General features: G+C 41.4%; 1 protein-coding gene across 3 annotated transcripts in view; it reads right to left on the bottom strand.

Annotated features, from left to right (window-relative positions):
- The window catches only part of LOC118335100 (adhesion G protein-coupled receptor L2-like), an 84,556-nt gene that overhangs the window by 39,669 nt on the left and 33,172 nt on the right, over positions 1 to 11,715 (bottom strand). For all 3 annotated transcript variants that reach the window (XM_035671298.1, XM_035671296.1, XM_035671297.1), the window contains exons 3-5: positions 8,620 to 8,833; positions 4,583 to 4,692; positions 355 to 1,155 (exon numbers count right to left, since the gene is read on the bottom strand). In XM_035671298.1, the coding sequence (XP_035527191.1) occupies positions 355 to 1,155; positions 4,583 to 4,692; positions 8,620 to 8,833 (1,125 nt within the window). The remainder of the gene's footprint in view (positions 1 to 354; positions 1,156 to 4,582; positions 4,693 to 8,619; positions 8,834 to 11,715) is intronic.

Below are 11,715 nucleotides of genomic sequence, written 5' to 3'. Positions count from 1 at the left end.
TATATATATATATATATTCATAATGGCTTTGGATAAGGCCAGAGATTAAAGAATTTGATAGGGTCCAAGCTTCAGCTGGAGTGAGTGCCTCAGCTCGCCTCATGGTAATAAAGAAACCGGTTTTTGAAGTGGCGTGATCCCACTGGGAGCTATTCTTCGTTCCAAGGTGAATCTGTCATTTCTGTCTGCAAATGAGCCCTTTCCCCAAGACTAACACAGCCCTCTTTTCTTTATCACACCTGGATTGCAACCAAAATTAAAAGGCAGTCATCTGTGACTTGCCACGCTGCAACCAAACAAAAGAAGAATTACGCAAAGAGAATGAGATAAACAAAAAACCGGAGCAGCTCTCACCTTCAGCTGGATCTGGTGGCCCGAAGTCCAGGTCGTAGCGCAGGATGTAAAAGTTATTCCAAACGTATAGCTGGTTGTCCCTGGGGTTGTAATCCACAGCGGTGATGTACTGGTACTGGTTGGGGAAGAGGATGTCAGTGTATTCACCCTGGCTTAGTTTGGTATTGTAGATGTAGTCAATTTGGCTCCTGCTGGCCTCGCTCTCGTTCTCTTCGTAGGTTGAGCGCACCACATGTAGCACGCCACACACCATGAAGGCGTTAGAGGCAGACCGCTTGTCATACGCTGTATCCCATGTGGCCTCAAAGCGGAGAGTGTACGGGTTGAGCTGGCTTACCACAATGCGGCCATTGTTCTGCTCCGTGGCGTAGATTACCCATAAGCCCCTCTCATCTACTGCCAGGTCAATGTCTGTCTTGCCACCCCAACGGTAGGGCGATGTGTCGTGATAGTTGGCATTATTAACAATAGCCTCGCCACTTTTGATGCGAGTGCGCAGGTCAAACTTGACAATGTTGCGAGTGCGTTCCTTGTTAAAGAAGATCGCACCATCATAGGCTACGAAGCCTGTCCCGTCAACACGGTGTGGCAGTTTATAGGTGGTCGTCTGGCGACCGTTTTTGAAGTCCTCCAAAGAGGCATATTCGATGAGGGTGTCAGTGCGGTATGGTGTCCAGGGCATGAAGAAGACTTTGTCACCAGCCTGCAGCGGGTCTTTGCACCACGACCCTGCTTGCTGCTCTGCCTCATACAGGAAGGTGGCGTCTCCTACACCCTTCAGAGTCCCGGGACAAATGAAGACTAGTGACAGAGAAAAGAGTGAAACAAAATACAATAAGGCAAAATATTTTAAACACATGTAACAAATTCGACACAGATCATTCTCGCTGCTGTACAACTCAATTGCAGGACAAAACGATCAGGGACTGTGAATTTGGAGGATTCTTTTAACTAGTGCTTTTGTACTACTGCTAATGAATAGGGGGAAAAAGAAAATAAATGAATGTATCAAAGTGATTATTCAGAATGAGAAATGTGAGGTTAAGAGAACTTGCATCTCAAGGGTCTGCTGCTACATCCTTACAGGGACAAAAATAAAACAAAATGTGAACAAAAAAGGTAAAAATCCTGCAAATGAAAGACATGGGAAATGGATGAAGTAGACGTCACACTCTTTTTTTTATTTCTTTTTATTAAATACCAGCCTGTCTCTGACTTCAAATGCCATATGAACAGCTGGGTATATGGACACACTGCACATGCATACTCACATGACTAAGGTCATGAACCAAAATGATAAGGGGACAGACTTCACATCTTGTAATAAGAGTGAAAAACTGGTTGTAAATGGTGGTGGCGGCAGCAAAGCAGAGGTAAAAATGAAAGTGGAGGTTGGGGAATAGATCGAACAACAGTGGTAAAGGATTTTCACTACTTCTGTGGCAAAAGACAAGAGAAACCACTGATGGGTGAGGGAGGTCATGGCAAGGTTCCCATTTAGAAGGTTTTAAATTAATTGGTTCTGGATAAAAAGGAACACAGTGAATTCTTGCTTTCCTTTCAAACTTTTTTTTTCAAAATGTTTTTTTTAAGTCTGTGCCAATCTCACTCAGCCATCACTGCTATTTCACATCACGTGCTATGGGTGCAGCAGAAGTTGGGCCAAGCAAACTAAGACTGCGCCAAATAAGAATATATATATATATACACAACTACTCATTCTTCAAGGGTTAATACAGTGCTAGGCAAGAGTCCCTGGAACAAATCAACACCGAACAGTTGGTGTTTTCTTTCACATTGCGAGGGGAAAAACTACATTCGATGGCCGTGGATGTCATTTGAAATTCTGTTTTGAAATTCATTTGGACTCCATGGGTGCAAACAATCCTCCTATGGGTTAAGCATTTGACAGGAGAGGCAATCAGGAGGGGGAGGAGACGTGAGGGGAGCTGTACTCAACACCACAGAACAAGGAGCCAGAGGGGAGGGGGGGGACCAGACCACTCATTTACCTTTTTGCTCCACTTCTATTTCAGGCATTGGAAAAGAAAGCAAAAAGAGTGCAAAAGGGAGAGAAAGGTTATCACGAGTCAACTACCAGGTACAAAGAGAAGAATTAGTTGGAGGATATGACCATGAGATGAACTGCAGGGCTGCTATGGGAATAAGAGCTAGGGGAAAAAAAGCTTGTTTGTTAGTGAAACGGCCTCTCATCCTAGGATATAAAAACAGACAAGTTATGACTTGAGACTAGCTATCTGCTATGTTTTCCAGCGCATTAAACTGTTCATTCCTAACAACTTTTAACTGCCAACAAAATAATGCATTGGCCACTGCAAAAGCAGAATAAATCCCTCTAAAAAAGCTTCTCCTAAGTGGCAGGGGGGAAAAAATCTCCTGGTCATATCTAGATGGATAACATTCTTAGAGAAACAGCACAGGAGTTATTTTTGGCATGTATTGACCGAGGGTGGAATTTGTTCAAACTTTATAAACACAAATCAAAACTCGAATCCAAACTTGCTCGCCCACACACGTAAAACATGACACGGTGCTAATGTTACAGACCAAAACTCTTAAATGAGCCAAAGAGAGCAACAGCACATGAGATGACTGATGAACAGTCGGCCTAATATGGATATTCTTTACTGGACTGTTGAGGCTGCATACGCTGCGTGGAGGGGGAGAGGCTGCAGACAATATGTGAAAAATTGGAAGTTTAAAAAATGAGAGCAAAGAGGTTAGTCGGGGGAGGGGAGGAACGGGACAGGAGGTGAAAAGGAGGTCTGTTTGAAAGAAGAAGAAGAAAAAAAGAGGTGAATATTTCTAAAATGTTTACAATTCATCAATTTAAATACAAAGTACTTTCACAGGCAGGGATGAAGCCTAAAGCTGCTCTCATAAACTACTCTAACACACCCTTTTAAGGTAGATTAACTCAAATCAGATACCACAGACAGAGTTTGAAATAGTGCCGGATTTAACTTACTCTACAGTACATTTAATTAATCAGTTTTCACAGTGAGACACTAAAGCAGATCCATGACGGAATACAGGAATTTGGTTAATCTGAAAAAAGATGCAGAGTCATCTCAGACGTTTAGGATTTTTATCACTTGTACTGTTTTACTCTAATATCCTCTGTAACACAAGCCATTAGTGAATGTAAGACCTATAATGTACCCAGTTCTTTGTAATCTCGCCTTTATTATCTCAGCAAAAGAGACAGAATCTGATCTCAATTATTAAAGCCATTTAAAGGGTTAGTTCAGCCAAATTACAAGAAAACCTATTTTCTCAACTAACCCCTAAGTGGTATCGTGTAGATACTTTTGGTTTTATTTGCCTGAGGTTTGGAAATATCTGCCTGTGAGATTTCTTCCATCACCAAAGTGCAATAGAGGTGAATGGAATTTTGTTTGTGCACCACAAACAGCAGTGGAAGAAAAACATTTTTATAGGGACTATTTCTTTAGTAGAAGACGTTCCAGTCAAAACAGAAAGTAAGTAGGTAAAAGTAACAGAGGCACTGTTTCTAAAAAATAGCTGGGGTGGAAGCAGAAATCTCACAACAATAGGAATAGGGTTCAATAACATTGTATTGAATCCAAATCCTGTACTGAATCCGCTTATTGAATTTAAATCCTTTCCCTTTTCCTGTTTTACAGATTGAATTCCTATATAATCATCTAACTGTACAGTAAAACATTTTTTAGTGTTCACAACCTGTAGCTTTGTAATCTTTGAAAATTCAGACTTTGGCTTGCAGACATTAACCAGGCAACAGCCAGAAGTTTCATTTAAGCCATTACAGAATTAACATTAATTAACATGTCCAATAAGGTCCAATAAGAGATTCTTTAGCCTCTGAGCTTAACAAATCTGGGTGTTTTGCCAACTTGAACCAGATCCAAAATGGAAGCAGCTATCAAAACTCAACCCTAAAGGCGGATATCTCAAAAACCTGGACAAATAAAACCAAAACTATCTGCATGGCTGGATTCCACTAAAGGTTAATTGAGAAATGTATAACTTATAATTTTAAATGATTAATGCTTCTTCCAAATACCAGTTTCCAGTTATAAGTTGCAAGTATCATCTGTAAAACAAACATATATTTGCAACTGAACAGAGACTGTAGCTACAGCACATCTAATCTCTCTAATCTACAAACATTTTAAAAGCACACAATAAGAGTTCAGTGTGAGATTTGGATGGCGATACTTACTATATGGAACACACTCATACTGGACCTCTAAGTACTTGTAGGTGCCAGGGCATGGATCAGGAAAGACATCAGAGCCAGTGACAACCACACACTGCGTACGGTTGTTGCACCTAGAAAAAGAAAAGATTGACCAGAGATTTCATCATGACTACCCACAGTACTCGGCAAAGACAGCATTAAAAACACAGAGGGGGAAAAAGTTCATCGTTACAGCTACAAAGAAATTTGACGAAATCCCAGCCAGGACCGTCACATATGCATTCTAGTTTAAACCTTGGCAAACAGAGAGAGGAAAAGCATTAAGGAAGAGTAAATTAATGTGATAATGAATAACAGAGTGAGGGAGCTGCTAAAGGCATGTTGGGAATTAGCGGTGGCATTTCCTTTCACAGCGTCTTCATATCGCTATTGAAAGGGATAACATTCATTAAAACACACGACAGGTGGTGGTGACATGCAGTGGACTGGAATGGTGGCCTCTGGTGAAACGGAGAGGCTCCTCTGCATACGCAACAAACACGACGTGACTGTGTCCTTTCTATGAGAGCTAATTTGCCTTCCGGTATGAAATAATGTCCCTCAGTGAATTAACAGTCTGACGTGTGAATTGCAAAGTTAGTGTGTGTGTGTGTGTGTGTGTGTGTGTGTGCAGATGTTCCTGGGTGCTAAAAAAGTTCAAGTAAAGAGGGAGAGGGGGGGGAAGAACAGCAGAGGACAGGGTGTGTGTAAATACTGTATAGGGTGAAATTGGCTTCACTTCAATCAAGCTCTCTTGAGGCCGAGTGATTGAGAATAATGTCAGCAGTAACAGAGGCAAACAAGAAAAAAATGGCACCAAAATAGGACATTCAACAATTTGCAAGCCTGAGATAAATACTCCAGAAGGTCAGTAGCAGTCATGCAAGCTGGACATACATTTCAACATTTGACGTGACTTTCAAAGAGCCATTAGTAATTAAAGAGTCATTGCAAAATGGGATTTTGCTGCACAACAACCACACAAAACATTGACTGTGTACCTTTATGCAGGATGTTAAAGTAATGAGTAAAAAGGTAAATGTACATACATTAACCAGAAAGAGACTTTTCATGCTGCACTCTAAATCCACCTATACATTTTCATGGCAAAATCCTTCCTTTGAAACTAATGGATTATTAAACATTATATATGAATAAAAAGGTGCAAGCTCCATTATGAAGTTAACAAATAGCATCAGCATCATCAGCGATGTTTTAAACTTAACTGACAATATGGTGCCAGCTGCACTTTTAAGGCATCACTGCAGTGAAAGCTTCTGCAAGGGTTAAGGGTCACTGCATCAAAATTTGAACTGACTGACAGCAGATGAGAGCACTCCAAGTACACCCAGATATATTGAATTTAATTCAGTTACAGTTTACGAGTCTGACTGACACTATTTCCAAATAGCATTAAGTACATTTACTCAATTACTTTACTGTGAGATACTATAATTTCAGATGAAAGTACAGATTAGTACATATAAGTGACAACTTACTATATTAGATAAGATTTAACATACAAAAGATATGATTAATGATTAATTTAATATAATGCATTGTAATGTATTATTATTATAAATTGTATATATAATGCATATATTTATATAATGTAGTATTTGCTCCACTTCCAACAGCTACACTATTAAAATACTGCTTACATGTTGCTGCATCAGTGATAATAATCCAATATTAAAAATTACTTTACTTTCTACTTATGGAGTTATGGAGTCATTTTACTTAATTAATTGTAGCCCAAAGGGGTAAACACAACACAGACATAGTATCACCTCAGTTGACATGACTAATGTGTTTGCAAACAATTGCTTATTTTTACATCCAAAAGACACAGAGCAACATTAGCATTCATATGGAGTCCAATATACTCTGTTTTGCACTTCACCGACTCCTGAGGGAAATATCTGGCTCTTCAGCTGCCAGCAACCAGCTAGTTGTTCAATGAGGGCAGGAGACTTAACCAAAATATTTAAGTTGCGGGCCGGAAAACCAAACCAAATCGATCCATTTTTAATGTATAAATGTTAATTAACTCAAGTTAACTTCCTCCACGAATGCTAATTTCTTTTATATTGTAATTCACTCTGGCATTTATTTGACTGCAATTTGTAGATGCTTCTGCTCTGGAGAAAAGGGAGGTGTTGTTGCTAAGCATTTTGACACGCTTCCTCTGTTTTAAACTGCCGCTGAAATCGCTGCGTGTAATCTCTATTGCACTGAGCACAATCTCATGGTAGTAAAGTGTTTGAATCCTGCTTGCTTTCTATCTAGGAGCTGCAACTCTGACCGGGTAAAGCATTTATTCTGTTAGTTGCACTGGGTCAGAGAATAGGTAACCATTGAAATAAGGTAATGCGAGTCAGCAGAACAGCCCGTGGAGACAACAGAGAGAGAGAGAGAGGGGTCAGGCACACCGTCCATTTACTGTACACCTCTCAGGGAACGATCACCTGAATGTTAAACAGGCTCAGAGTTTCCGTCAGTTCTGTCAAACCTTTTTCATCAAGCCACTTTTTTTGTCAACAACCAAACGTTTTACTTGACAAATAACTTTGATGTAGATGCTGTTGAAAATCAAGCCATTTGATTCCTGTCTAGTTGTTTTTGTTGTGAGAAACCGGCTGCTGATGAACACTTTTTGTCACAATTTCCAAACCAACAAAATTGCCGCTCTGTGCAGCAGACTTCCCACTGTTTCTATCTCCCCAATCTCGTTTAATATGTTTGTTTATCTGTCTGTGGAGCTATTGCCTTTTGTTAATCTTCTATTGGCAGCGCATTGTGTCTTAATGTGACGTAGTTTAAATATCCTCCTTGTTTTACTTTGGCGCAGACTAAAGGGGGACTGATCAGCGTCTCTCGGAGCTTTGTGACTGCTTTAACATCCCTGGTTATCACATCAACCTTAATTACGGTCAGGAGCCCATTTCCTCTGATCTGAATCATTAGAATAATTCTGGTTAAGGGCTGGCAGTGCAGAATCTTCTCAAAGCTTTCGCACGTACACCGCCTCCAGGGAATCTTCGATGGAGATAAGTTTGAAGTGCGGCTCCAGCAAGTGAGACTCTGACTTGTCAACAGATGTGGTGCACAATGTAGCAGGTTGCAGTCAAAGCAAAGGGCACGGGCACTGTCAGCGGCGTGTTACTGTATGAGAGTACTGGGACTCGAATGTAAATTTAGAAAGACAGAGTAAGGCAGGAGGACTTGGTCTATTCCTGAGCTATTGTGCAGTGCCTCTCATGGGAGTAAATAGAGAAGTGAATGAAGCAAGGGAGAAAAAAACCCAGAGGTGTAAGATGGTGGGCGATGATGCTCAGAAGCTAGCTTAAGGGGGGCTAGGTTAGGACAGAGCAGTGCATTAGAAGATGAACTGTGCTGGTTACTATTTATGAATAGTTCATCCAGTGCCCTTTAAAAATACACACACCTCTAGGGGTAAGCAGCAGTCGAGCTTAAGTGTTGCTGTGCTGTCGTTTGACAGCAAAGAGCAGCATCCTGTGAGAGGGTAACCAGGATAAAAGGCGTGATGATGGGCATTGCTCACTACCTGAGGCAAAGCCACTTCAATGCGGTACAAGTGTTTGAACAAAGCAAGCCCAATGTTCCAGATAGGGAATTAAGAGGGTGTTCATGTGACTTGCAGTCTCTCTGAGCTACGCTGATTATATGACTCAAACAGCAGCAACAACGCGCAGCTGGTGTGAAGAGCTCTGCCGCATGGATGTCAATTCCTGCCTGTCAAGAATTAATCTGCGCCCCAGTTTTCTGAATTTCAAAATGCCACCTACATAATCTAGTCAATGAAGGAATTAAAAAATAAATAAAAGGTGTGAGGTGTTGATTAATTGTCCAGTATGTAGGTGGCTGCAAGAGCAGGGTGATAAAAAACATTTCTTTTGTGTGCAGCTCAGAGGGGGGCGGGAAGAGGTCCATACTTCGCCTCCCCAGCTCCTGGTTGTGTTTGTGAAATAAGATCCCTCCTCTCCCCAGCGTTTTACCTTTGTGATATAATCTTGTAGGCATCGGGGAGGTAGCAGTTGACGTTCTCCATCTGGAATGGGTCAGCGTCACAGATCTTGTCGTCAGTCCTGCCGTAGTTGGCCGTCTCGATCATAATGACATCACTGCCTGGGCAGCGGAGATCAATTGCATATCCTTCGCATGAGAGCTCCCTCCTGACCAGCCCGAAAGGCAAGGCCGCACGGCTGAACCCTGACGGAAGAGACAGAGGAGAAACTTTAGGCAAATAATAAAATTAATGAGTGAAAAGGGATCACTGCTTCAATACAATAAGACCACACATAATGCGGTAAAAAAAATCCACTGGCACTAAATAAATAGGCAACAGCAGTCCAATGTTTACCACAGTTTTAAACAGACGGGCCATTACACGCGATACAGGAATGGGGAAAGACGAAACAATTCATCTCTCCATCTCTCTGTGGTCTTGGATGTTGGCTAAGACATCTAATCTAAGTCATTGGAGACCAATGGTAACCTCATAAATCCTTGAGCAAACACAAAGGCTACAGAGACATCAGGAAGGCCTCCACCTAGAGAGCATCCACCGCGGAGCCAAACCTATCTGGACTGAGAATAGTTTGTTTTACAGTCGTACAAGCCCTCATTTGTTTCTTTTGCTTTACTTGCTCTGTAAAGCAAGATAGAGAAAAAAGCAGAATCCCGGCAGAATGGAGTGTAATATAATCCATTTTACAGTGTCGGCGATCGAAGAGTCTGGAGTCCACACAGGAGGAAAAATCTATACATGGAACACAGCAGATGGGAGTTCAGCCAAATAGCTCGACTTTGGGGGAAAATTAACTATTTCACTCAAATCTGCCCCCCCCCCTCCGCATTTGAGCAAATTAGAATGAAATAGGTTATTCTTTGGTATTTCCTTTTTCTAGGTAATAAAATGTCATGTCACAAATAGTGTGGAACTACAGATACGGAGATTTGCAAAGAGAAAAAAAAGCAATATAGAAAGAAAAATCCATTATCTGAGGTTAAAATGATCCAAACTAAAAGGAAAAAAAAGAAATGTAACTGTCTCCAATTCTGAGAAAACAATTAGGTAAAATCTAAGTAGAACATGCAAATGTGTTCCATTTAAGAAGTGCAAGCAGAGCGCTGCATGAACTGTCAATAATCGCCGTTGTTTGCAGCAATAGTGGGTCCCTGAGGGGGCAGCTACCATTTGTATTTTCTGCACTGCTCTCTGCTAATTAGCCCTCCTTTCAGCCTGTTACCTTTTCCATGCTCCCATTGGCTCGCAAGCATTGTCATGTACTAACGCTTACCACCCCGGGTTCACTTTGCCCCCTCACTCTAATTATCCTCACACTTTTGACAGTCAGGGCCTGACGCAATTAGCATTGTTTGAGCTGCTCAAAGTTGAAGTGATTCCGGCTTGAAATTCCTACCCTGAAACCCCCGACCCACATGTCTGCTAGTCATTGCAGCCTGCTGTGCCTGGCTCAGTTATAATGATATTCTATGTCAGTCTGTTCATGTCACACTAGCAAACAGAAAAAAAAAACAAAAAAAAACACACAGACATCTGTGGAACATACACTGTTCAGAATATAAAAAGTCATCGCATATTAGGAGAAACTTCTGCACACACTCGTGGTAGAAGCAGTATAACAAAATATGAAACTAATGGTATAAATTCTCTGGCATTCGGCCACTAGACATTTCATTATAATACCATGATCTATTTAATGGCCAGTAGATTCTGCTTAGCTGGACTGTTTATCACCTCATTAGGAGACGTCAGTGCAGCCGGACCATAAGTGGAGGGCTGTGGGGTCACTCCATCTATTCCAATAACCACTACAATTACCCAAGCCTTTCAGAAAACCTGTCCAGAATGGTGGATGATAAAACACAGAGTGAAGTCGCCGGCTTTACTGCGAAGACTAATGATTGTCCCGCCTGCCATTCCTCATGGAAGGAGTGACGGGTTTATCACGGCAGCTACAGAAAGCAGACAGAAAGAATGCATTTCATGGGGTTTTAAAATTCTGAGTGGAGAGACCGTCTTTCGGCTAAAACACCCTCACGGACAGACACATGCACACGTCATGTGCCTTTGTAACCTCCTTTCTCTGGCTGTCCACTGGAAACTCAGCCCATCTATCAGACCACTATTGCATGATGGCATGCTGCTGTCAACAGAGGACTAGCGATTGATTACGCTTGTGCCTTGCCGACCTCCTCCTCCCTCGCCTGTATAGATCTCTCTGGTCATAGGCTAACACTACATCAATTAGGGGGAGTATCAAGACTGTACTGGAGGCCTAAAGAACAAATTGCTTCTACTCCAAACTGCAGATAGTCTCGGCCTCATTAATGACTGTCTTGTCAACTTGTAATTGGGCAAGTAATGACAAATCTGTCGAAAAAGTTAAAATATATATAAAGGAGGTTTTTCTCTCTGTAAGTGGAGGAAAGGAGATATATATTCAAGGGAATATATTTATGGTCGACTTAACTGGATGTTTCTTAAGATCCAAGGATTTAAGCACAGCTAAGAAGGAAAAACCTTGGGACAACAAAGGTTTCTGGATGTAGGTATTTTTCTGTGTTGATTTTCTCGGTTTAAACAAGTTTTTGCGAGATTTTGGAAAGAGAAGAAGATTGTTTGTGTGCACAAATGTCAATGTCTTACGGAAGTATGAAAAGCTTTTCATCTCACATTCTGTGCTTTGTTTGACTGCTCAACTTTGCAGAAGTTGAAGACTGCGACAGAAGGGCACCAGCTGCAGGGAAAACGGTGTCAAGAAAACTGCAGGAAAAAATCCATAACACGATGCATGTGTGTGTGTGTGGGTGTGGGTGTAAAAAGAAGACAGAGAATGGGGCTGCACTTTCTGTATCTGTACCTCAGATTAACATTAAATTACACAATCAGTCAGGGAATTGAACAATTCTCTATATAGAACATTTAGTGAAATTGTCATGGTAACCACTTTGACTTAGCTATAATTAGCTGTGATCCCTATTCCTGGCCTTGTTGACATGAAGCCTTATCATGCATTCTGGTCAGTGAGTGACTGAGAGGAAAGTAGCTTTTCAGATTCCTCCCC

This window comes from Morone saxatilis, unplaced genomic scaffold (assembly GCF_004916995.1).
Source record: "Morone saxatilis isolate NCDOM2014 unplaced genomic scaffold, NCSU_SB_2.0 Contig23, whole genome shotgun sequence".
Lineage (NCBI taxonomy): Eukaryota > Metazoa > Chordata > Actinopteri > Moronidae > Morone > Morone saxatilis.
Note: the sequence above shows the minus strand (reverse complement) of the source record. Positions and strands in the feature narration are given on the sequence as shown.